The 27,173-nt window shown below is 47.6% G+C and overlaps 1 protein-coding gene across 1 annotated transcript; it reads left to right on the forward strand.

Moving 5' to 3' along the window:
• LOC137879197 (vang-like protein 1) lies at positions 1 to 26,540 on the forward strand. The gene is made up of 8 exons (XM_068719854.1): positions 1 to 133; positions 5,270 to 5,396; positions 16,755 to 17,186; positions 17,675 to 17,850; positions 21,608 to 21,768; positions 24,700 to 24,856; positions 24,954 to 25,188; positions 25,290 to 26,540. Exons 1-8 carry the CDS (start codon positions 63 to 65, stop codon positions 25,548 to 25,550), a joined length of 1,620 nt encoding a protein of 539 aa, XP_068575955.1. The 5' UTR covers positions 1 to 62; the 3' UTR covers positions 25,551 to 26,540.
• The last annotated feature ends 633 nt before the right edge of the window (positions 26,541 to 27,173 follow it).

Raw genomic sequence — 27,173 nt, forward strand, 5'->3', positions numbered from 1 at the left:
CTTCCGCTTCGACCCCCCCCCCCCCCCCCCGATCCCGGCTGCCCGGGCGGGACTGCGCCGCCATGGACACGGAGTCCACCTACTCGGGCTACTCCTACTACTCCGGACGCTCCCGGGGATCCCACAGGCACGGGTAAGACCAAATCCAGCTCCGTCTATAATTCTGTTCCCTCCTGTTGTTCATCTGTTTTCCATCAAAGTCAAAGAAATGCTCCAACTGTGAGTCACGTAAGAACAGATAAAAAAACTACAATATGGCTTAAAGTTGGTCCTTGTTTCTGAAACAAGAACCAGAAACATTTATTCTCCGTCAGTTCCTCTTTATTCCCTTTCTCATCCCTGGATTTTCTAACTTCCTCCACACCTCCTCTCCCTCTCCACCCCTGTGTCTCCGTCTTTCTCTCCGGCCCCCCCGGCGTGCGCCGAGCCCCGCAGCTTGTGTCGGCGCATTAGTCTGTCAGCGGGGAAATGGCCGTGGTTGACAGGCCTCAGGAAGGCGGCGGGAGACAGGTGCCGGAGAGGGCCGGCTGACTGATGGCTCGGCGGACGCGCTGAGAGCCCTGAGAGGAGATGAGAGGAGGCTCCTGTTCCCACGACGGCCCCTCCCTTGTCACTTGCCCCCTCTTGCTTTTTTTCCCCTTCATATATCTCTCTCACTCTCGCCGCCACCTGTTGCCGTTTAAGGAACTTTGTGTCTCACGTCGTGGGACGCTTTCTGTCACCCTTTATCGCTCTCGCTCTTGTCCTCTTTATCTCTTTCCTGTCCCCTCATCGTACCCTCGCTCTTTGCTCCCATGTGTCCGCAGTGATATGAATACAGCAGCTGCCCCTTGCTGGTTCGCTCTTGACCTCTCCTCTGTACCCCCCCCCTCTCTCTCTCCACCTCCCCCTTCTTAAATGGATTCCTGGCTACTCTCTTGAGGATGGGTAGGCTCTGGCGTATCACTCGTTCCCCCTCTCGCTGGCATTCCCCGGGGCAGGAATGTGCCCTTGTTGCTCAAAGTAAGAGCAGAGTAAAAGTGGTCTCGCATTGATTTGGAATCAAAGACGGGGGGTGGGGTGTAGTGGGTAGTAGTAGTGGTGGTGTTTCTGAAGCCTTTTAAGTGAGTGACAGCAAATTGGAAATGAACATACGGGCATCCCCGCCAAGCGTCTTTGCCGCTCCTCGGCTGTGCCAAAGCCACCGGCTGTCCTCTAATTTGATCTTAAAAAAAAGAAAAAAAAAGAAGATTGTTTTGCCTTTGAAAGCTTGCCGTCGTCGTATGAAGGTAATTTACTCCGAGGGGGTTCCAGGCGTGAGGCAGCTCTGCATCACTGTCGTCTAATTACGCTGATGTCAGGAACAGATGCGGGCACGGTGGAGCGTGATCACATACAAATAATCACACAGTGACATTATCGTCTAGTTTTGTTTGTATCTGTGCATATTCGGGAGTCAATCTCCAACATAATTTGTCGGAAAATAATAGAAGAATGGAATGGGATTGGCTTAGGTTTTCGTAAACAGATGGTGCACGGTTTTTGGAGTTATTTCCTCAGATAGCTGGCTTTCTGCCCCCCCCCCCCCCTCTCTCCTGTGTCAGACTCAACCGGTATCCAAAATACTTCCCCTTGTTGTTCAGTAATGACCAGCGGCAACATCTGGCTCTGAAAAGTGAAGCCAATGTGGAGCATTCTCTCTAGTGACCATCAGGGGGCGACTCCTCTGGTTGTATAGAAGTCTGGTCTAAAATGACTCTACTTCTCTCTTGATTTATTCCCTCAGTAAACATTGTAAACACGAGTTTATGGTCTCAATCTCTAGTTTCAAGTCTTCTTCAATACAGCATGATGTTCATTTAGTACATTATGGTCTGTGGACGTATGCTGATGACACTGATTTATTTATTTGCATGTAGAAATTGTTTGTGTTCTTTTCTGACCATGCTCAGCTGCACCAGACACTAAAGCACAAACTCACCAGAGAGCAGTCTTTTCAGTGATTATGAGTATTACACAGAGCTGCACAATTAACCGCGAAGGAAAGGACGTTAATGTGATTTTCAGTCCCTGCTTGTAATGTTCCATTACCACACGGCCTCTTGGAAGCAGCAAGAGGCTTTTTTCTTTCTTTGTTTTCTACATATTCTGTGGTGCAAATGCTACTAACCATTCATACCACTTTTAGGATCATGGCAGTTTTGTATTTGGGTCACTTTACTTCAGTTTGGAGTATTTAAATGATTGTGAAATAGTAAATCTCATATTAGCAGCTGCTCGTGTGGAAAATTGGTTCCTTTTGATTGGTCGAACTCCAATTATAGGGCAGCACATAGCGTCAACATAGGGCTGGATAAGTCATTTAAACTAATTCATTCACAGTCATGATTCCATTTGGAGGTTCCTGGATGATACGATTTACATGTATTTCATATAGACACGATTTCAGCTCTATTTCTCGCTTACTTTTAAGTAAAAGGTGGAGTGCAAGTTCCCGAAGTTCAGACAACATTGTACAACCCCGTCTTTTTCCAGTCATTTTCTCATTGACTTCTATACAACCAGAGGAGTCGCCCCCTGAGTGTGCGGTGGCTCAGTTTATGTTTGGCTCCATGACTCTACCCATTTGGCTGAGGCCGAGCCGTCCACTGGCTCGTCCACACAAAGCGGCGTGTCACACAGGTGTGTGTGGGTCGCCCTGCCAGCCACGGAGAGGACAAATTGGCCCGCAGACGGTCCGGCGTGACACGCTAGTTGGCTCTGCCTCTCCAGCGCCGTCCTGCTATCGCCCCTCCCTCCGTGTGAGGCGGAGAGAAACGCGACCGCGAGCCACACTCGTCCTCAGGTGCTGGAGGGAGACGGCGCTTCCGGGGCCTAATTGGCGGGACTCTGCCTCGGCTCGCCAGGCATCCTCTGCCCTCGCAGGACCCCTCCTCCCTCCCCCCATCCTCGCTGTTCCAAAAAAGCCATACCCGTTTCAGGGATCCATGCTGGAAGTCAAATTCCATTAATCAAATCATAGCCGAGCGCGTCGTTGGAATACCAACGAGCCGGCTGCATGTTAATGAGGCAGGAAGAGGATGTGGGAAAGGGGGGGGGAGTGGTGGGTAAAGGTGTGTGTGTGTCTGTGTGTGTGTGTGTGTGTGTGTGTGTGTGTGTGTGTGTGTGTGTGTGTGTGTGTGTGATGGGAGCGAGGTTTCCACACAGTGCGATCACCCCAGAAGCATGCTGGAGGGGGAATGAGAAAACGGACCGGGGGGAGGGGAGGGGCCGGTAGACAGAGGCCGATCTGTTCAAACCACTCCACAGGTCTGCTCACCTCTGCATTTCCTGTCTGTTTGCATTGACCGTACCACATTTCAAAATGCTGTTTTTTTTTTTTTTAATGTCTTAACTCGCATCGTCTTTGCACCTTCTTCTCACACATGTTGTAGTCTCGCCAGCTTGCTGAGAACCAGGTGTTCCTTTTACCTTCTGCTCTTGACTCTCGCAGTGAGTCACGCTTCGCTGGGATACACGAATGGACATTACACATGCTTTGTGTGCAGACACACACAGTCACACCTTGTTTACTGTCAGCCAGTGGTTCCCAGCCTTAAAGACCTGCTTGTTATCTGTTATTGTGCATGTGGGTTGTGTGCAGTTTAATCACAGAGGAATGTTATGAAGAAGAACAGGCCGAGAAAAATAACAATGTTCCATTCCCCCAGAGCTGCTTATTTTTCTGCTGATCACTGCTTCGTGAGGCCCTGCTGCTCCTCCCTCTCCTCCCCAATTAATAATCGCAATCAGTGACAGCCTTTTGTTGGACGATCGCTCCCGCCGGAGGAACCGTTTTTTTTTTTTGTTTTTTTTTGCGGCGATGATGATGATAGCCTTAATAATATTTAAAGTAATAATGATAGGTATAAGACACAGCATTTAAAGGCTTACATGGACATCAATGCGTCAGTCACTCTGTCAGCGAGAGAAGTTGCCGCGGGCTATTGGAAGTGAGCTTTCTCTTGCTCCGTGCAGGTTGGAAACATTAGTTGCTGTTATGATTTTTCTGTGGGAAAATCGTGTCCACGTTGGAAAAAAAAGGGGGGAAGTACAAGAATAGAGGCGGAAAGCAGACTGGTTAACACCCTTCAATGAAAACACTTCATCCAATGCAACTGTAACGGCTCCACTGCCGTCAGTCACGCCGATTCCTCCGTTCCCCCGGCAGGCAGGATATCCTGCGCGTTACGGTCGTGAATTGTTCTTGTGTGAGAAGGTGGCGTGTTGGTCATTTGTAGTTCAGCGTAGGGCTGTTGTTGCACCACATCTCATTTAGCTGCGTCAGACTTTCAGTGTGCGAACTTTCTATTGTCTTTTGTTTGTCAGCTTCGCTTGAAAATACTGTATGTACCACGTCCAAGATGTCAGCAGCTGGAGGGGGAGGGACACGGATGAGGGATTAACTGTGGCTTGTTGAGCTTTTCCGTGCTAATGGAGCCGCAGCGCGGGCGCCGTGCCATGTGGCCATGTTGATGCTGGGCGGAGGATGCGGAGAGAGCCGGCGCTTCACGCTCTATGCGGGATTAGGGCAGGGGGTCAGTGCGGCTAATGGAGCTCATATGTTAAGAGACAGAGGGCCTTGTAGTAAGAGTGGTGCTGTGATATGGAGGGGGAGGGGTTATGTGGGGCAGAGTTCACATGAGAGCCAGTCAACGGAAAATCAGCTGGAGACGGTTTAATTTCCCCACCTTCATGCAGCCTTATCTATCGTGTCCCTGCTCTCTTTGTGTCATCATATACTGTGTGTAACTGTCTCGTTCACAGTGCTTTGTCTCAGAGACTGGTCCGCCACGCCTTTTTGCTGTCAAATAGGACAAAACGAAGAAGAAGCAAGGCAAAAGTCAAAGGCCAGGGTCATCCAGGCTTACTGTGGGTTCTTTCTGTCAGGGAGATAAGGTGCAAAGACTGAGGAATGTCAAAAAAATATACTCATAAATTGTTTTTAAAAGGTTGTTCACTTACAATATCACGACCCAGCTGAGTCTTTGATCAGACTCTTAAAAGCTCTAATGACCAAAGGTTATCTTCATTATTCTGCGCCTGGTGACAGCCGTCAGTGAGGACGTTACGTTTGTGGTTTGTCCGTCCGTCCGGTCCAATCTGGAGAACGTGATATCTGAGGAACGGATCTTTTTGATGAGTAAATTGAACATCGTGTATATAATTTGCACTAGTATTTCTTTTGTCAACATCCGTACTACACTAACCATGATGTTTCTTCCTTTGTTTTCTCTCCATTGTTTCGCAGGGAGCGAAGCCGGGACCGCCACAAGTCCCGCGGTAAAGACAGCCGCTCGGAGAAGTCCGTAACGATTACCACGCCGCCCGCAGAGCCGCTGCTGGGCGACTCGGCCGTTCGCGGTGAGCAGGTCCAGGTAGGGCTGAGCACAGCGCCGCTGCACCGTCACCCAAAAAAGCAATGATAGAGTATCTCTAGTCCGATTTATCAGGGATTTAGAGTACAGGAGATTTATCAGTCACTACTCGAAATGAGTTGGAATGATAATTGTGTTTATCAGCCCGGGCTGGGACGGACCATCTGGTATTTGAGGGCAAAAGCCAGAAAGGGCCAGTCCACTTTTGGCGAGGCCCGCGCCGTCACTTTCAGGAAATCTACCGCGGAAAAAATATCTGCAACAGGATAAGGATGCAGCAGGTTGCTTCTGTGGTCATCGCCACTTTGTTTTGTCAGAAGCAAACGCTGTATTTCACTGCAGGGAGTGGGTCAACTCATGATGAGGTCCCGCGCAAAGTGCCCCCCCCCCCCCCAAAAAAAAAAAAAAAATGGACCAGACCAAGCAAAAAAAACGTCAGCTTAGCTGTTTTGACTGTCAGTCAAAATTCAAACTCTTCCCTCAGAAACCATGCTGACTTTGATTTCAGTGACAGACACATTGATCATGTGATGGATTATTTGATAACACAGAAGTATAAGGTAGGAGATTGATCGTCACGTTATCGTATTTTGTCCTTTTCGTAGGCTACACCATCGGGATGTGTTTGTCTGGGCATTGGTTCAGTCTGCGATCGTGTTTCCGGGAGTCGGATAAAAGGCAGAGCGAATAAACGGCTGCATGTCGGCGTGTTGGGACGAGAAACTCCGGGTAGCACTCGAGGGGTACAAGAGATCTCGGTTCCAAAACAGCCAATGAGTCATAGCCAATTTGTTTCGTGTTGTGTGGTATTTTTGAAAACACATTTCACTGTATGACCCTTTAAAGAAAGACAAAATTGGATAACGGTTTTAGGACTGTCATGACAAACAGCGTTTCTTCAAACAAGTCTATTGATATAAATTAGGATATACTTAAGTCTGTCAGACTGAAAAATGACCGAGAATTGACTGATCTGTAAGCAGATAAACACATTTACATACATGTACCGTCTTGTGTGTTCAAGTCTTGAAGTGTGAAGTGTTTACAGCACAGGGAGCCTGTTTTTTAATTGGATGATAAGTAGCCGAGCCTTGTTTGTGACCGTCTCACACATGACTGAATAGGCCTTTAAAGGCATGTTTTGAAGTGGGGCTGTATGAGGTACTTATCCACAGTCAGTCAGTGTCTTACCGACAGTAGAAGGTGATGAATGGGAAACTGAGACCATTAACTATGATCTCTTCAAAGCCACCTGACTGTAAAAACAGTCATTTTATTATTTATTAAAACAGTTTTTTTTCTTCATGCCGTCCGGAGGCTTTGAAGAGAGCATCGGTGGATTCAACCGCTTCAGCTAACTTAACTTTCTGTCACGTGAAAGAGTGAAACGTGTGCCGTTACTCGTCCAGCGTGCTTTGAAAGCAGGAGCTTCAACGCGTTGCTGCTGCTGCTGGCAGGAGTCAACCTCAGTGTAACGAAAGAAGAGAGTTAAGCACGCAGACGACCTCTGCTCACCCGAGACTGACCCGCTCTCTACAGCCAAACAACTGTCTGGCACGGTGGCCCTCATCAAGTGTTCGGCTTAAGCCGCTGAAGGGAAGAAAAACAACAACAACAAAGAAGATGACAAACACGCCCCGGTCCCTCCGACGTTCGCCAATTCGTCTGCTGACCTACTTGGCGCTCACTTTCCGTCGTGGCGAGACTCGTTAGCAGTCGCTTGTGTCTAATTTTAACACACGACAGGATTTGCCAGAGAGCACAGCCGTCCTCGGTGTTTTCGGTCTTCGTGTCTTATTCACGCCGTGGCCTGCAGTGGAGCTGCTGACAGGGCGGGGAGCGTTTGGCTTCGGTTTTGAGTAATCAGGGCCAGCGCACTCCGCTGAGAGAGCGGCTCAGCACAAATCCCCGCGTGTGCACTCCGGTCCCCGGCATGCGCTCCCGTATGTGGATATTTAGCGTCGGCCTCGTCTCGCAGTCGCTTCCGCTGCTGGGACTTAATCGGAGTCTTGGCTGCCCGAGCGGCGCATCAGGGGGATGTCCACCCGATTCCCGGCACAAAAATAAAGGAAATCGTAAAAAGAAGAAGGGGGCGTAGATGTGTTCAGACCCTGCTGTTGAGAGGTGGTGTGTGTGTGTGTGTGTGTGTGTGTGTGTGTGTGTGTGTGTGTGTGTGTGTGTGTGTGTGTGTGTGTGTGTGTGTGTGTGTGTGTGTGTGTGTGTGTGTGTGTGTGTGTGTGTGTGTGTGCAGCAAACATTCACAACATGCAGAGCACAGATATCAAAGCACTTTCTCGCAGCAGTGTGACTGTCTGTATGCTGAATGTGAAGCCGGAGCCTGCAGCTGGATAACAAAGTTAAACCCTGTTTGTTTGATCAAGCCTTTTTAAGGGGGTTAAGGGCTTGACTATTTATTGGCTTGGACCAGTTGCCGAGCAACCAGCGGGGATTCCAGGAAGTTGCTTTGTTTGTACACTTTGGTTTTTGTAGGGAATCAACAAACGTGATACAATGAGTTATGGAATTAGCTTCAGAGGTGCTGGGAGGTGGATTTTGTCACATTTGGTTACCTTTACTAGCCGTCTCCAGTCTCTATGTTAAGCTAAGCTAACCAGCTTCATATTTTGTCTACATCAACCTTCAACAAACTGTTTTTTAGCTTAGGTGTAAACTGCCAAACACGCCTCATGACGACCAGTTCTTCACACGTTTTGTTTATTTAAAATGGGATTTCGACACGGCTTGTGAACGAGGTTGATGGTACACCTCTCGGACAGCTCGATGGGTTTGAATAGAGCTCTTCCAGCAGGTCGCTCCAATTCCAGGACGCGGGCCAAAGCCCCGGGCCTTACGTACGTGTGAATGTGAAGAACACGCTTCAAGTGCTCGTTCAGCTGTGAAGTCTGAAGGTGGGAACGAGGTGGTTTTCAGCAGACGTCTGCGGCGCGTTTGTTTTTTGCCGGCTAAGGACAATGGAGAGGAGCGTCGCCCGGACTTCTGGAGGTGAACTGACACTTAATAATGTGAGCAATTTGGGTCAATCCGTCCTGCTGTTGTTGGCTGTATGAAACTGGATATCGGAGTGGATACCGAGAGGTTGATGGGAGCAGCGGCGGTCGACGCTACGCGGCTTAGGAGTGTGATGCCGGGCCGGCATTGTACGAGGTGTCAAACAAGAGAAATGCGATATGTTTAAACCACAAAGCATTCTTTGAGAATTAGCGCCTTGCCATCCCAACAAGCGGAGAGAGAGAGAGAGAGGGAGACAGAGAGTGAGGGAGTGAGAAAGAGAAGTGGAGCTGGCTTTATTTTTAGATGAGCAGTTTAGAGAGGGAACCGCTTTCCCCTCGTGTTCGCCAGCTGTTGTGCAGAAATCAGGTGCTCTCTGGCAAGGAAATGCTGAACGACAATTTGGCTCAAAATGCACCTAAACCTGTCTGATTTGCATAGCTGGGATGCGATTGCTCAACCTTTTGTAGCCTACCTTCAGATTTAAGACCTTTTAACGGCACAGAGTTGTGATGTTCCTCCTTCTTGTATCCAAATTCTGTCATCGTTCCTCTAGCGGTGACTTAAAAGTAGAGCGACGGTTCTTCTAAGTTGCACCATCCCACCGTCTCCTCTCGTCCTCCCTGCAGCTCAATTAACCCACTCAGCTGCTTTGCGATCTCAGCCGCTCGCTCAATCCAGCCGGACCTCTGTACGGCAACACGGACCACGGCGCAGACCCCCCCAGACTCCGTGGTGGGGGTCCACGGGCAGCCATGTCGGGCTCTTGGAAGAGGCAGAGCGCTTGCGTTCACGTTTGGCATCTCTTCCCCGCGGTGAGTGCTTCCTGGCTCAGTGTCCCGTGAGACGGGATCCCACGGAGCTCCGTGGTTATCCCCGTGCTCCCTGTGTGTTATAAGCTGCGTGCCGCCGCCAGGCTGCGAGCTTTGTGGGCGGACACTTTTCCACGGTCGGAGTAGGTTGGAGAAGGTGTTTTTAGGGGGATACATTTTTTATTCTATACAGCTGGGCGCTGTAGTTTTTAGCAAGAGTTACTCAAACAGGACGGAATAGTGCACTATTTTCAGCTGCGGGTTAATACACATTTGGTTCAGATTTGGAGTATTAACTGCAGCAGGATGGTGAATGTGGGATTGAGCCAAAACAAACTACAGTGTGTGTGTGTGTGTGTGTGTGTGTGTGTGTGTGTGTGTGTGTGTGTGTGTGTGTGTGTGTGTGTGTGTGTGTGTGTGTGTGTTCATGGTAATGCAGGAACATGTCTCCAGATGCAATAGTGCGGCTCATTGATGCTTATGGATGTCACATTATCAGACATGTAGTATTTAATACCAATGCCATTTGATGCCACCTTTTAAAAAAAAAAGAAGTTATTTTTAAGACGCGCCGTCGGGTTGTTGTGTTCCGCTGTTGATGAGCAAGTTTTGTCTTAACATCTCACACACACACACACACACACACACACACACACACACACACACACACACACACACACACACACATTAACACACATGCAGCCTGTGGCAGTGCTGCGACGCCGCGGTGCTCACTGGGTCAGAAGCGATGCACGGAGAGTGGCGCTGAGGCAAGAGGCGAGCCGAGAATGAGAGAGGATGCCTTGAGGGAAAGACGGATAAAAGGGAGGGAGGAAGGAGAGAGAGAGAGAGAGAGAGAGAGAGAGAGAGAGAGAGAGAGAGAGAGAGAGAGAGAGAGAGAGAGAGAGAGAGAGAGAAGGATGGGGGAAACCTTTGGAGTATACCGATGGCACCTAATTGGTGTTGTTTACTCTCCTCTCTAGACTGTACTCCTCTGCTCCACCTTCCTCTCCTTCTCCATCCATCCATCCATCCATCCATCCATCCCATACACCCCCCCCCTCCCCTCCATCTCCTGCTGTCAGGACATCCCATGTGATCATCTCGTATCAACTCTCTCGCTCTCTGCTGCTCTGCGCGCTCCATCGCTCCTCTCCGTAGAGCCCCTCACATTATGTGGCAGGCGAGCGCACAGTCCCATACGATGCCTCCTGAGGCATGATGGGAGAGATTTCTATATAAAGACGGATAAAGCGGAGTCGGGGAGGTCACACACACACACACACACACACACTCTGGGATGTATCGGGTGAAGGAAGCACAGAGGCGACGTTTGAGCAAGCCGGACCGAGGTGAAGTTCAGTGAGGATTTTTTGGGGGGGGGATGCAGTCGCCACCGGTGATGGAGGCGGGAGACGAGGTGCTGCAGGTGATCGAGGTCTGCGAGACGATAGAGGAGATAAGGGAAGTGATTGTCACCACCATAGAAGAAGACTCTATTACTAACTCTCCTCCAGTGGCCAGCTCTGGAGCGGGGACTAAACCGAGCCAGGTAAGAACAAGAGAGGTCCGACATGCAGCTAAGACTTTCTTTGGTCGAGGACGACCCCAAAGGCAGGTCCCCTTCTCTTAGTGTTGATGACATATCCTGTCCAATTTGTCTTTACTCCAACAAGGACACACGATGGTCCGTATTTATCGAGCAGCTGAAAGGTGGTCTCCGACGTTGATCCCATATGAATGCAGTGGACACAATTTTTTCAACTTGATGTGATTTAACTCACAAATATGATTAACTTGAATTAACAGTTGAAACTGCTCTTAAAGAAAGCTCCCACTCTTTAAAGTTAAACATAAGTCGTATTCTTCACACTCACAAAGAACTTCTTTACTCCTTAATCTGCTCTTGAGATGAGTCAAAGTCATCCCATGTTTCTCTAAAGCCACATAATCTTCACACCACTTTCTGGGTTTTGCTAAATTACAAGTTCTCTATTCCCTTCATGGTTTCCTGACATTCCTGTGAATAATCCGTTTCAACCACGCTGCAATTTAACCTCTTTATCAAGCGCTGCTCAGCTGCCGGCCTCCCATTGTCTCGCCGTCACTCCTCCATCCTTGGAATTAGTCCGGGAGACTATTTTTACGGCGCTTCCCTTCCTTGTCCCGACAAGTTCTTGGCCGCCTCGCACGCTGTCCACGGTTTTTAACAAAGGTTGGTTTTAAATGGCTGTGAGGAGCTCTTTGGGAACGTAATATTTTACACACACGCACACCTTGCCTCCCAGGAGTGAGTAGAGTGCACTTGTTCCTGCGCTGAGCGAGAGGCTTTTGTTTGCAGCCCACTTATTGCTGAACAACAGAAAACAGGCTTTTAGTGGATATTTGACTTACCGCGAGAGACAATGGCTGTTATTTATACTCCGGCGGAGAAAGAATGCATAAAATACTCGGCTGAAAGCTTTGGAAATGCACGCTGGCAGACATAGCGTGTGTAGCCAGTGTGCTATATATACACCTGCTCAGATAAGCACTTAAAGGCTTAGTGATAGTTATTGTAGTTCCAAGGAATTTCTACAGGTGATTATGTGCAAAATATTCAGCTTTCTCTGATTTTTAACCGCAAAAATGTGTTATTTCGCCTCGGACCAGAATAGAATATTCTAAGCAAATGTATTTTTTTTTGGCAAAACAGATAAAAAACACCCCGAAGGGCTTTTGAGCGAGGGCCCACAACATCAGGAAATCCCTCCAGTCCCCACAAGCAGTCCTGCAACGCAACACCATGCACGCAGACGAGCGCCCGTGTGCAGTTAAACACGTCTTGCTGGATGTGTTTAAAGCTCAGCAGCCACTGTATCACGTTGCAGCACTTAAAGTTTGCAGCCGGGCCAACATTTCATCAAAGAAATACTTTGATGGCACATGCTGCCTCTCATCGAGCCGCCTTTTTATAAGCAACACCGCTCAACAGATTTTAATGATGTATCTTTTTTTGCCAGGAGACAGTTAGCTTAGCATAGCATGAAGACTGTTGTCGTTGTGACACATGTTAATTATTGAGCTGTAGAGGTGCTGGTAGTAGTCGTAGCAGCAGCAGACCTTTTTCAGGCTAGCTGTTTCCCTTTGCTTCCAGTCTTTATGCTAAGCTAAGCTAACTGTTTCCAAGCTCGAGCTTCATATTGACAGATATGAATGTGGTGTATTGATCTTCTTGTCTAATTCTCTTCAAGAATGCCGAAATATTAAAATATTCCTGTAATGATGGAATTTTAGCCAACGTTGTTTTTGGTTTATTATGTAGTTTCTACTAGCTAGTTTGCCAATACAGCTAATATCAGCTCATCTTTATTTGGTACCACATTGTACTCCGCTCTCCTACGTCTCCCACCTATTCCGTAGATTCAACCCTTTTTTATTGTCCTCTTCCTCTCTTTAGTACCCCCTCCATTGTCTCTTCTCTTCTCGAGTGCTATGTGAGAACACGTCATATCGGATGTTTCCGTTATTCAGCTGTTAAGTCGCCCAGAGCAGAGGAACTGCTTGTAAAACCGTCGTCTGGGTTGAGTAAATCACTGCAGGCGTAGCAGCTAGAGTAGACCTGAGAGGTGTTTAGTTGAGGTGTGCTTTATTCATGACACACATGTAGTTTTGAGTGGAGGATTTCACACGTTGGCCTGTGTGCGCGGTAATCCTCTCTGGCCTTTTGAACTGCCACCGGCCTTACTTCCCTCTCCTTTGTAATTGGCTGCCTTGTTATCGAACGTGTCTGTCGCGCTCTCGCTCTCTTCCTCTTTGTTCCCCGTCTCTTTTCGCCGCTCCTCTTCCTCCGTTTCAACCTACTTTTCGCATGATGAATGGGACTGGGGCCCCTACGAGGCTACTGGTGCTGAACCAGATCAGCCTGAGGTGGCTGCTTAATCCCGTTAGGAAATGTGGGTCACTAATGTCTATTTTTAACCGTGCCGGCTGAGGGAAAGCCCAGGTAGAGGAGGAAGGATCCACCGACGGTAATGTCCCAAATTTCATTAGCATTGAGACGGCTTGTTGATGAGCGCAATAGACATTCGGCCAAAGGGAATCTCCTCACTGATTTTGCTTCATATTAAATAATTTGAAACACCGTGTGATGTTCTGCTAGTGTACTCATCACTGCTTACTAGTAGAGCCTCTCAAAAGTGTTGATGGTGAAAGTAGTCAAATTGGTGCAATAAGTACCTCAGTCTGTGCTGTATTGTTCGAGAAAGCGAGGAGGTTTCCCCCCCCGCTCACGGAGCCCTGCCGGCGGTGCCTACATGTACCAGGATGCATTGCGTGCGAGCTAGTTGCCACGTCACTTAATTCCAATGGTGAGAGACTTCTTGAAGGAGTCCTTAAGCAGTGTGTGATTCAGAGGTATGAAACTATGAGCGATGAGTGTTGATGAGTGGAGGCATGAGAAGCTGTGACTCATGTCTCCCCTGGGTGCTCTCGAGGTGGTGAGGAGACACTCTTCCTTACAACTAATGCCTATTGATTTGCTCACACACACACACACACACACACACACACACACACACACACACACACACACACACACACACACACACGCTTGTCTTCTCCAGCTGGTAGTCAGACTTGAGAATCTGTCAACAGTCAAGATGCCCTGTACTCAGCACCACGTGGATCAGTTGTGCCACATTTACTCATTCAGAATAAAATAAATAAAATGTTTTAAGTCGGGAGACGTTAAAACATGGCCGCTTTGTTTTGACAAAATGCCTCCAGTGCTGCTGAGGCATGCTGCTCGTCGTCCCCGATGATTTGTGAATCTCCGTGTGACGGAGGTTCGCGGAGCGCTTATCCTCCCCTAATACAAAGAGAAAATAATGAGGCCTTGCTTACTTTTGTCGTCTGCCGGGAATCATTGCTCCATGTGAGTAAAAGGCCTGTTGCTTAAGTCTCCGCGGAGAGAGGCTGAGGGCCTCTTCAGTCCGCCTCTCTCATTATTGATGAAGTGGCTTTCACTGTTCTGTTTCAAAAAGCAATCTCCACTCCAATTGACTGGACTGAAACATGCATTATTTATGTTTGTTTGTGTGCGTGTTGCATTGCGTTCCCAGACTTTTGTTCTATTATCTGTCAGATACAATTAAACTCCCAGCTGTCGAGTTAAATACATAACAAGTTGATCTAATGTTAATGCTGAAAGATGGATGCCAGTTCTAGCTAAGTTAGCCGTTCGTTAGCAATACCGACGGTACTTTGCGCATAAAAAAACACCATAGCAACATGTCCACAGATAGAAGTTGGACAGTACTGTGTGTACGACTGATTTGATGAGACACATAAGACAGAAGGGCCATTAAACAGTATGTTACTACAGCTTTTATTCACTCTCGATGCTCAGAGCAGCCATCTTGGATTTTGAGGTCCAGTTGAAATTTTGGACTGGGAACTCAAGAATGCCGACTTTCCCAGTTCGAATGGAACGCCCCATGAGCCTTGCTTGCTAACTTTGGCCCTTTCTAGCACAAACGTCAGATTGCGCGGAGACGCGTCGACATCTTTAGTCTTTGACCTTTTGAACCCAGGCCACGCATTCCCCCGTCTGGTTTACAGCTCACGTTTGTGACTCGTGATGTTTGGGGTCGTCCTTACAGCTGCGCAGACATCGAGCTGAGCATTTACAACCGCGTTGTCGTGTCAAAGGTCAGGTGAGACCGAGATAGTTTTCTGTGCTGGACCTCATCAAGTCAACATTTTGACATGTCGTCTCCCGTGAATGGGCCATGAATAGAAAATGTTTTTTATATATATATATATATATATATATATATATATATATATATATATATATATATATATATATATATATTTCATCTATGTGTGCTTCCACTATTGATATTCTGTACAGCAGTGAAAATTCTATTATTAGTATATGAGTGATAATAGTAGCTTCTTTCTAGCTTCAAACACAACCTGAGCTTTCTTCCTGTGTCCTCCCATTGTTCTGCTTCATCTCTTTCTCTGCTGTTCTAACCCCCGAGGCCAGTGGGATATTCTCCCCCCCCCCCCCCCCCCCTTCAGTCTACAGCGATCACAATACATCTCCTCTCTGCTCACTGATACGCTCCTTGAAATAGGATTCATCTACAATGGCACTGCTCTCTGGCAACAGCGCCTTTGGTTATCGGAGGTTCTTGTAGCCGATGGCGGTTCGTCATTGGCGCTCTTCTTCTTTCGGTGGCAGGGCCCACAGAGCCACGTTAGCAGCTTGTTGTGACTGGCCGTGTAAAGAGTTCTTATCTTCCCTTGTTCTAGCGGCTCCTGCTCCGACGCTGCTGACCTTCATTATCTGCGGATGCAGTCGGCCCAGACGTCCTTTCTTTTTCTCACGTGCTTGGAAATTACCTCCTGTGCTTTTTTTTTTTTTTTTTTTTTTTGGTGAAAAATAATGCAACTCCAATAGAGGAGCCTCAGCTGTCGGAAAATGTTAGCCGGCCTATTACAACACAGTGACAGATGATAGAAGAGGTGGAAGCTTCCTCTCTTAATATTTTCAGTCTTCTGATGTCCTCTCTCGCATTGTCCCCTCGAGCAAAGTAGCTGTACCAAGCCCCGCTCCACCATTGTGCTTTTGTTATTGTGCAGTGGTTGGACTTGTTGAAGTCGTTGGGTGCATCTCATTTCTCTTTTTTTTCCCGTCTTCCACTGAATATACAAGGAAATTTGCGAATCGAGCAAACACCGTTTCAGTGAAATCAGCCGGAGGATTTCTTATGACAAACAGAATGTGAAATAAATGTTTGACAAGAACCCACAGACGCATTAAGAACCGTATTCACTGTATACTGTGTGCACATCATTTATTGAACCACTTTGTAAATGGACTCTTAGTGCAGAGACATTTTTATTGATAAGTTATTGATCATTTGCACCTACATTTACTATATTTGGTTGTAAATGAATAATACAAAAAACTAGTTGTAGAAATAATTTAGTAGCCTAAATAATTGAGAGGAATTATGTAAATATATTCCTGAAGTATAGTGATCTCTAGCGTCACACGTGACTGAATGGAAATGTATTCTGTGGATAGATTAAACTATTATTTTATACATCATACAGATTAATAGGAGGAATGATTTTTTTGACAGATCTCTTTCATTCATATTCTCACAAACTATTGGACACATCATTGGTCAGACATATATACAGATGTGAGTGAGCACAATTAGTATGCATCTGGATTGAAAATCTCCATACATGCATGTGAAAAATGTATGAGACACTATTAGTAATTATACTGATCTGCACAGCTGCACAACATGTGTGGACATTAAAACAAATATTTAATGTTAACAAGATGATCTCGAAGAGAAAAAAGGGAAAAGAGATCACATTAATAATAATAATAGGTCTTTGATTTTTGGTTTATGATGGCTGACAGGATCAGTTTCTATCCAGTGAGGATCAAGAAGTTTGGAATGATGAAATAAGGGTTTTAGGATGCACCCGTTACCTTAAATCCTTTTCCTCCTCCTCGTATCTCCAGGATGACAACTGGGGCGAGACCACCACGGCCGTCACGGGCACGTCGGAGCACAGCCTCTCCCAGGAGGACATCGTCCGCATCACCAAGGACCTGGAGGACAGCGTGGGGCTCGACTGCCGCCGCTACTTCACCCTGGCCCTGGCCGTGGTCCTGGGCCTGCTGGTGTTCCTGACGCCGATCGCCTTCCTGGCGCTCCCCCACCTCCTCTGGCCGGAGAAGCTGCAGAGCTGCGGCACGGCGTGCGAGGGCCTCTTCATCTCCGTGGCCTTCAAGCTGCTCATACTGCTGCTGGCCGTCTGGGCGCTGTTCTTCAGGCCGCCGCGGGCCGGCCTCCCGCGGGTCTTGGTGTTCCGGGCGCTGCTCGCCGTGCTGGTGCTGCTCTTCGTGGTCTCGTACTGGCTGTTCTACGGCGTCAGAATACTCGACTCGCAGGTGAGTTGGGAGACGGAGACGCGGACGTGAAATATGATAACATCACTGCTTGTAGCTAAAAATAAACATGGGAATTCAAGTCGTCAGACACGCAGAACCAAATATTTCCAATAGCAGTGGGAGAGGTCTCGTTTATTGGAGACACATTAATTTTTAATGGCTTTTAGGAGCTCAACGAAATCACAACCAACCAAAAGAGATATTTGGTTTCCCCAGTGCTGTGTTTACTGTGCGAGTCATAATTTAAAATCCCGGTTGGTCCCTCATTCAGAATGTAGGAAAACAGTAAAATGCTTTGAAATGTATCTGAATATTCATACGCTCTACATCTTGTCTTACATGTGTATGATCTTTTTTTCTTTCTTTTATCCCTGCAGTAATACTTTTTGGGGAAATGTTTACAGCATTTGCATGTAGTTTAAATTCAGTGTATACTGTGCATATATGTCATCAGGCGGCACAAATGACCCCTTTTAATATCGTCGCAGGACGAGAACTACCAGGGCATCGTGCAGTACGCCGTGTCGCTGGTGGACGCCCTGCTCTTCATCCACTACCTGGCCATCGTGCTGCTGGAGCTCCGGCAGCTCCGGCCGTGCTTCTCCGTGTGCGTCACGCGCGCCACCGACGGCGAGATGAGGCACTACAACCTGGGACAGCTCAGGTGAGGAAGCACGGGAGCGGCCGGCTGGTTCCTTCAATGTTGTCCGCCGATATCTTCTGCAAACGATTTGTGTCAATGGTCGTTATCGAGAGGTTTTCATGAAGTCATTTCTTCAAACGGGAAGACACACTGTTTGTTGGGGACTATTTTCAGCGGCGGATTAGTCGGCATTTTGGGTAGCAGGACAGTGTATGTGGGATTGTGACAGAATACATACTGTGTGTGTGTGTATGTATGTGTGTGTGTGTGTGTGTGTGTTCATGGTAATGAAGCAACATGTCAGCCAGTAAACAGTGTGGCTCATTGGTGTGAACAATGGAGCTCGATGGCACAGAGGAAGGAGATAAATCAGCCTCTGATTGGTCTTTTTATGGGACTGTTTGCAATAACAATCATGTGAATTAACAACCTTTTTTTCACGACAGAGTGTTACCGGTCTGTTCAGCTTTCTCACTGAGGCAAGCTTAGCGGAATACCCAGATGTGCATGTAGAGAGAGAGAGAGAGAAGACAGAAGGAGTAAGAGGAGGGGACAAGACACAAGGTGGGGGGTGGGGGGAGATGAAGGCGGAGGGAGAAACAGAAACTGGGACACTTCAAGTGAGGGAGACACGGGGGGACGGGGACGGGGACGGGGGACGGGGACGGGGGGGGGGAGTCACTGGTTACACATTGGTAAATGGGAGGAAGTAACTCATACAAGAGACTGAGAGTAAGGAAAGGAAAAGAGAAAAGGGGAGATGGAAGAAAATGCAGAGACAAGAGGGCGTGCAGACAAAGTGGCTGATGGGGAGAGGAAACCGTGCCGGGAGGAAAACAACCAAAAAAAAAGAAAAGGAGAGGGTGGGGAAGACTTCAGAGAGGCGAGTCCTCAGAAAAGAGCAGCACACAGAGGGCGGAGTACAGAGGGAAGACCCAGGAGACGGAGGCAGGGAGAGACAGAATAGAGAACGAGGGATTAATACTTAATGGGAGGCTAGAGTTGAAGAACCCTAACATGTATGTGGGAATGAAAGAAAGAAAGGGAACTGTGTGTGTGTGTGTGTGTGTGTGTGTGTGTGTGGCAAAGAACAGCTCCGACCAGACCAACCAGGTTTTTATGACCTTACTATCTCTGAGCAAAAACAGGAAGATCCCATTTTTTACGCCAAACACAATACCCTGGTATCAATACGCGGCCCCCAGTCTCACACACGCTCATAAATCATGATGGATTTATGGACGGGCCTCTTTTATGACCGGACGGATGAAGCATCATCCCCCACATCTGCTCCCGCACTAAGGGCTTATCTTTCTGTAGTTTTGCAGGTGGACTGGTTCACACTTTGTGTCTTGAAGATCGAACTTTTTCTCCTCTCTGTGGCCTTTATAAGCAAATAAGATAAATCTGATGACCATAGATCTGTGTTGCTGATACATTGGCCCGTAGTATCACACTAAAGACACATACTAAGCAGGACATGTTGCGGTAATAAATCCACGGGTCAGTGCTCTTGTGACGGTGCATTTTTCTGATTATTCAGTTACTCTTAAAGGAACCTTCAGTTAAAAAAAAAACAACAATCCGAATCACCATATTTGGAGATACGGGGTAAATGCATCGCATTGGTAGAAACGGGTCAGGCGTGTGTGTGTGTGTGTGTGTGTGTGTGTGTGTGTGTGTGTAATGGTCTGGTCGGTGTGTGAGCCGACTTGCTCGGGGGGTGTTGTCCTTTGTAAGCGGCTCCATTCATGGTGCTTGGCCGGCAGCGTGCCCCGTCCTCGCTCTGTTGTCCGTCTGCGACTGTAAACACGCGGCTAATTAGCGCTCCCTGCAGACCGGAGCGCAGCATCTGGTCAGCCTGCACGCTCGTACACACACACACACACACACACACACACACACTAATTATTCATGCACATGCAGCCACAAACATGCATCATACAGAGAAGCGCAAACGTGTGTGTTTTCTCTCATGTATCTCCTCCACTAGCAGAAGGGCGGCTGCTGCTTTCATTCCTGTTTTGTTTTTTTTCTGGCATGATTTTCCTTATCATAATGGCCGAGGGCCCCCGGGGCCCCGAAGGCTTGTCTCCGTCTGCCTGGCCTTTGATGCCAATCTGGAGGGCTGGGGGAAGTCATTTTGACAAGTTGAATATGAACGCATTCCTCACAGCCAGAGAGAGGGGGGGGGGGGGGGACTGACTGGTCAGTCCTGAGCAGCAACGTTAGAGACGGTCTCCGGGTTCACCGGTGTGTCTCCAGTCGGTCTTTATTCCCGCGTCAGGCGCCGCTGCGTTGGCCAGCGGAGGCTTTCTGTCATGTTTGCTCGGCTTTAATGATTGACCGAAGTCGGAGAACTCCGACTAAACAATGGTCCCGTCTGTTTCAATGCTCTGTGCGACAGAGTTGACCACGGGAGCGGCCACCGGTCTCCTTGCCGCCCCTTTTGGCAGAAATGAGCGCCGCCTCCAGCCGTGCTCCGATGGTTTGTTGTTGTCTCATGACTGACGCGCTCAAATCATTCTGGAAGATTTTACCTCTACCACAACTGTAAACACACAGCTGTTACAATGCTGCATTGTTGTGGTTTTGAACCGGTAATTAAACCAACAGACCAGAACGAATCATTTAAGTTTTCTCAAAAAAAAGCAAATCTGATGAGTAGAAAGCTTGTCGTGGTCCGAGTCAAAGGGGCTTTTAGGGGACAGAAAATTGTCAATTTGCAAATTGGACGTAGTTATTTTGTATTCTCTAAGCAAGTGATTCCAACACTTTTTTTCCGGGGACCAAATGACGAAAACACTATTTAGATATTGGAGGTTTTTGAACATTGACATTTGTACATTTATGGTAAAAAAAAATACCCTCTTGAACGATTAACACAGAAGGAATAATATACGAGAGAAGCTGACAACAACTCCCATGATCCCACGCTACTTCAGAACATCCCCAAACATTAAATATTATGCTTTTAAGTCATTAAAGCATGTTTATAAACGGGATTGCATTACGCCTTTTTGGAGGCATTGCCACTTGTTTTTTCCCGTTCAGGTTTTCATTTCTCTCCAGATGCGGTGAAATTCTACAGATGAACTTGAAGACAGCCCCCGTCCTCTTTTCACAAGTGGTGTATTTTTAGCCTGTGAGCCAATCTAAAGATCCCCCGTTGTAACTCTGTTACGATGATGTCGTGCATGTGACTCTCAGCGTTTGCGTCTGCCTGTGGTATTTCTAATGACCCCACCGCTTAATGTACCGTTTTGTTCTGAAGCTACGAGAGCTCACACCGCGATCCTCCTTCGGGATAATAGGAAGCGCATGCAGCAGGCTAGCATGTGCCGTTGTTCATGTATATCGAGTTAGCTCTTCACTTGGCCCCGCAGAGTGACCCCGGACACAGTGGGGGCTCTCGCACCTATGAATGAAGTCCACACAAGGGCCCAGTGTTCAGCAGGAAAGTGCAAGAATTTTCATACATCCTAGAAGTGCATGAGGAGCCATTGATACGACAACAAGGAGATGCAGAAATCTGACATTTCCTACATCCTTCCCTCTATCCTGTTCCTCTTGTGATGAGTCTTTTTAGCCTCTCTCTAGGTTGTTTCCTAGTGTTCAGTATTACAAGTGAGAAACGTCCCCTGGCCGATGTCTCTCACGTCCTCCTCTCCGCTCTTAGAGCTCAACCTCTCGCGCTGGCATAGAGCCACCTGGATTTCAGCTTCCTGACGTTTCCCCCCTCGGCCTAAAGCTCCTCTTTGACTCCTCTCCTCTGCAGCATCCAGCGGGCGGCTCTGGCCATCTTGGAGCGCTACTACTGCGACTTCCCGGTGCACAACCCGGCGCTGCTCTCCGCCTCCAAGTCCCGCGCGGCCAAGCACCTGGCCGGCCTCAAGGTCTACAACGTGGATGGTGAGTTCCCAGCAGCCCCCGCTGAGGGTGAGTGCTACGGTCTTTGAACTCTGTGTTTTGTCTTTGATGGTTTTGTGTTTCTGTGTCTCTAACATATATGCTGGATTCATACTATAATCTGTATCACTGTGTATATCCATCATAACACACACACAGGTTGTCATTGTTAAATAATGTGGAGCGCTACTTGTTTTAGATTATCGTAGGGCTGCAGCTGACATTCATTATTTTCATTATTGACTCATCTTTTTAACTTTTTCGATTCGTATCTTCCATCGATACTTCCAGGCAGTCATTCATTTGCATTAAAAACTATATTTCCAGGTTTAATTTCCACTAAAAAGACCGAAATACACTCGTGTTTTTTTCATTCATGCTGTCGATGCTTGGAATATCCTCATTGGCTTTTTAGAATCCACATTTTCTTGCAGAGATATAATGTGTAACTGTGATAAAGTAAGAAAATCTGTATGATCTAGTATTTTGAATTATTTATTTATATTTTTAGAAATATTTGTAATTTTATTTATATATATTTTTTGCAAGACAATGGTAAATATTTAAATATTTTGCATTAAATCCTGTTTCTATGTACAAGAATCCTCGTCTATGGTAAAAAAAAAAATCACAAAAAAAAAAAATTATAGAAGACCAAACAAACTGGCACATATTCACACTTCAATACTGGAACCACTGATTTATTTTTTGGCATTCGCAGCAACTTTTTCCGCATATTTTATTTTTTTAAAACCCGCAGCAATAATTCACCTTTTTCTGAGCGCCCCCCCCCATGTGACAGATCGCCATCTAAAGCGCACCTCAAGTCTCTGCAGGTTGACTCCCACACAGCACTGGAATGCGCTGCCTGGAAGGAAGGAAGCGGGTCTTTTTGTTTATCCCAGTCGGAGAATGTGTTGTCAGGGAACGTAGAGCAGCGCAGGTGATTTGTAGCCGATGCGCTACGACTCGTGTGGTTATCTGATTCCCGCCTGAAACGCTCTCTCCTTATGTGTCCCCTCACACCGACGCTAACCCTTTAAGACGCCTTTAGAGCTAAACTGAAAGCCTACCTGTTTGACAGTAAGTTAACCAACCAAAGCACCTTTTTGTTAACTTGATAAAAGCTCTCCTTAAATCATGTGCACGTTCAGTAGCCTTGAAGCTACGCCTGTAGTGATGCTTCACACGCGCTCACTTGCATGCCACGAAAAAACAGCTGGCAGACTGTAGCACAAACCCTCTGTATTAAATCGCCCTCCCTTAAGTGTGCTTAAGCTTCACTTCAGTGCACTGACTTTACTCCCTCCCTAGTTTTGTTTTTTCTCCTCCTCCTGCAGTTCGTCTCCCTCCTTTCTTCGCCTCCTCTTAAATGTTCGTGGGAGACGGCCGATAAATCAATAGCTATTACGCTACTGATCTCGTCATTTCTCTCTCATCCTCCTTCACGTTCATCCTGCAGCAGCAGCTTCTCTCTCTCTCTCTCTCTCTCTCTCTCTCTCTCTCTCTCTGTCTCTCTCTTTGTGTCTCTGTGTCTCTCTCTCTCTCTCTCTCTTTGTGTCTCTGTCTATGTCTCTCTCTCTCTGTGTCTCTCTCTCTCTCTCTCTCTCTCTCTCTCTCTCTCTCTCTGTCTCTCTCTCTCTGTGTCTCTGTCTATGTCTCTCTCTCTCTGTGTCTCTCTCTCTCTCTCTCTCTCTCTCTCTCTCTCTCTCTCTCTCTCTGTCTCTCTCTCTCTGTGTCTCTGTCTATGTCTCTCTCTCTCTGTGTCTCTCTTTCTGTCTCTCGCTCTGTGTGTATCTCTCTCTCTCTGTCTCTCTCTTTCTGTCTCTCTCTCTGTCTCTGTCTATGTCTCTCTCTCTCTGTCTCTCTCTTTCTGTGTGTCTCTCTCTCTGTCTCAGTCTCTCTCTTTCTGTCTCTCTCTTGCTGTCTCTCTCTTTCTGTCTCTCTCTTTTTGTCTCTCTCTCTCTGTCTCCCTCTGTCTCTCTCTCTCTCTCATGTCTGGAGCTTTCCCCTCCCACTCCTCCTCTCTCTCCTCTAGCAGCCACACCACCGTTGCAATAAATAAGTTGAACTCCGGGCCAGACGATAATCTTTAATCCCCCCCCCCCGGGGCCCAAAGCAGCCATAACGTTAATTTACGCTGCATCCACATGGGCCCAGGTGATTTTTTATGACGCCCAACGAGCAAATTTGGTTCTGTTGCTTTTTATTTTACGTGGGTGCGACCGCTTTAACGCTTCACTGCATTACTTTGTTTGATTTCTTTTTATTAAGGCGTTTTAAATCTTACGTACTAAAAGCGGTTCAACACATTCCAGTCTACCTGCTGCCGACATGGCAACACATGGCGTTCAGCACGATACCCCTCACCCTTAAATCCCATCTAAGTGCAGTGAAAGCGAGCGCAAACTCCCTCCTCCCCCCGTCCATGAATTATTCTGTTCACGGGCGATCCCTGCCCCCGCATTAATAATTCAGCGGCTCTGCCTTCTTTTTAACCTGCATTAACACCAAGCAGTGGTTCATCAGCAGCCTCCCATCCTCATCTCTCCCCCCCCCCCCCCCCCAAAAAAAAAAAGTAAACTTTTGAAGTTGCCCGAGACGCTTTTTATAATTAGACTCCTGAAGGCACCGAGTGGCAGAGGAAAGGGAATGCTTGAATATCAATAGCAACGAGTGGGTGAGCAGCGTGGTTTTATTTCGATTTATTTTGATTTTCCAATGATCACGGTGCTCGTAACAATTAAATATTACGACTTTGTGCGGCTTTTCACGTCAGCTTTGATAATGCTGGTGATAAAAGGAAATGGACCGTGGTTTATGTGCATCGATAATCTCCCCCTCCACTTTAAAAGCACGTTGCATCTCTATGTCATCACCTAGGGTTTCTTTGTTCCATTACCTTTCGTCTTTCAGGCTTTTAAGAAATCCCCGTCTGATCTTTTTTTCCGTCCTCGACAGGTCCGGGGAACAACGCAGCAGCAGCGGCAGCAGGACTGGCCCACTCCCAGTCCAGAGCCATGATCGCGGCCGCCGCCCGCCGCAGGGACACCAGCCACAACGAGCTGTACTACGAGGAGGCGGAGCACGAGAGGCGCGTTCGCAAGCGCAAAGCACGGTAATTTAGTTTAAAACACAACAGATAAAACAAGTCTGTCGCGACAGAATACTCCGGCTCCGAGTGAAACGCTTTCTTTTTTTCTTTCCCCCTCCAGGCTGGTGGTGGCGGTGGAGGAGGCGTTCACGCACATCAAGCGCATGCAGGAGGAGGAGCAGAAGAAGGCCCCGGGGGACGTGATGGACCCCCGCGAGGCGGCGCAGGCCATCTTTCCGTCCATGGCGCGCGCCCTGCAGAAGTACCTGAGGACCACCAAGCAGCAGCACTGCCACAGCATGGAGAGCATCCAGCAGCACCTGGCCTTCTGCATCACCAACAACATGACGCCCAAGGTTTTTATTTACATTTTTTATTCCGTCCCACGTGAGCTTGACATCTCATTCTGAGTTGTGATAAGTGTGTGTGTGTGTGTGTGTGTGTCCCTCCCTCCCAGGCGTTCCTGGAGTGCTACCTGAGCCCGGGTCCCACCCTGCAGTACAGCCGGGACCACTGGCTTGCCCGCCGGTGGACGCTGATCAGCGAGGCGTCGGTCACCAGCGGCCTGAAAGACGGCTCCACCTTCCTGCTCCGGTGCGGGGACTTCAGCCTGGTGGTGACGACGAAGAGGATCCCTTACATCCAGATGTCGGAGGAATACATCGACCCCAAGTCACACAAGTTCGTGCTGCGGCTACAGTCGGAAACCTCCGTGTAGGAGCCGGACCTTTTTTTAATTCCCTCACTCTGTTTTGTGGCTCTCAAATGTTTTCACTTTGGGTTTTCAGTTTTTTATTTGTTTTTTTTATATATTATATATGAATCTATATATTACACTCATGTTTGAATATATTGATCTTTTTTTTTTATGTTTTGATTTGGATGAAATCAAAAGAAAGAGGCAGGAATGATGCTTGATCACTCCCTTCTTTTTTCTGTTTGAGCCAAACAAGACGGGAGCGTTTGAGGTTTCTGAAATCCACACAGAGACTCCGCCGTCCCGGTCGCTCCTTTATTTCCACGGGACGGACGGACGGACGGACGGACCACTAAGGACCGCGATGGTGCGACTTGGATTTAAGCTGTTTTTAAGCCTAACGGAAACACGTGACAGATATCCTCGTCTGCAACATTTGAAAGTATTCGGATGCTCAACCAAAATAATTGCATTTGACAAAAAAACAAAACATCAATCAGACTTTGCATTAAATGCACATCTATGTATGTTTTATAAATGAAAAGAATTCACCTTGAAAGGACGGGACATGTGATCTCAGACTTGTTTTATCTCCTCATCACTGCTTCTACATCTGTAGAGCTCCGGACAAACACTTCCCTCCACTCTCGTCCCGATTCTTCTCCAGGTGCAATGGAGCAAAATCTAAAAATATGTTTCCACTCCAGTTGGGAACAAACACAGACGCGCGCCACGTTTTAGCACCGGGGCGAAGTCGGCAACGGTCCGGATCACAAGAGACGCCCGAAAAACATTTGCCCTGCCTCGTCGGTTCAGTAACCTCCTCGGGGCTTTCACGTCCACTCGACACGGCGGAAAAGACGGCAGCGAGGAGCAGAGACGGGGACACGATGTCACGGATGAAAAGTACTACTGATTCCCCCCTATGTGGGTCACACAGCGGAGAAATTTAAATATAGTAGATTCTCGCTGGTTTTCAAGTAAGCTAATAAAGCCCAGGGAATAAAAACATTGACGGGCTGGAATTACCTGTATTCTACTGCAACCGCTCACGTGGTGAATCTAGTGTGAGGTTCATTTACACAGCACTTGTTCTGTCAGTACAGCAGAGCGGTGTCCTACTCAACACTCTGCTGTTGGAGGTTCTGTTGTTCTATCTGCGCTCCAGCTGTGTCTGCTTTGCCGTGCTCCTGATCGACCAGCGACAAAGACTTTCAAAAATTCGGCGGTGATCCGTCTTCTAAGTCTGATCCAAGCTGTTTTTTCCCCCGCAGTGTTTATGACTTGGAAAAAATGGTTTTGCTATAATATTTCTTTTGAAGTTCCTAAAAAAAACAACAACAAGAAGAATCTGTGAAACGGGGGGGGGGGGGGGGGGGGGGGGGGGGGGGGGGGGGGGATGAAGTGTTGTGAAAGCATTCTCATGTTCTCTCTCCGGTCACTTAATTTAAGGTTCATTGTGTATTAGCTAGTTATGTAAATTATCACCTGAAAGAAAACATGGATGCTTTTCAGTCCTCCTGAGAACATGGCTTCGTGATGCACTTCAGCCTCTTGTGGCCAAAATGAGTATTACAACAACAAACAAAACAAATGTGTTACAGGTGAACAAAGTAACTTAAAAAAAATCATCCAAAAACTTTA

This window comes from Cebidichthys violaceus, unplaced genomic scaffold (assembly GCF_023349555.1).
Source record: "Cebidichthys violaceus isolate CVI_PGR_0920_01 unplaced genomic scaffold, fCebVio1.0.p SCAF_24, whole genome shotgun sequence".
In the NCBI taxonomy this organism is placed as follows: Eukaryota; Metazoa; Chordata; class Actinopteri; order Perciformes; family Stichaeidae; genus Cebidichthys; species Cebidichthys violaceus.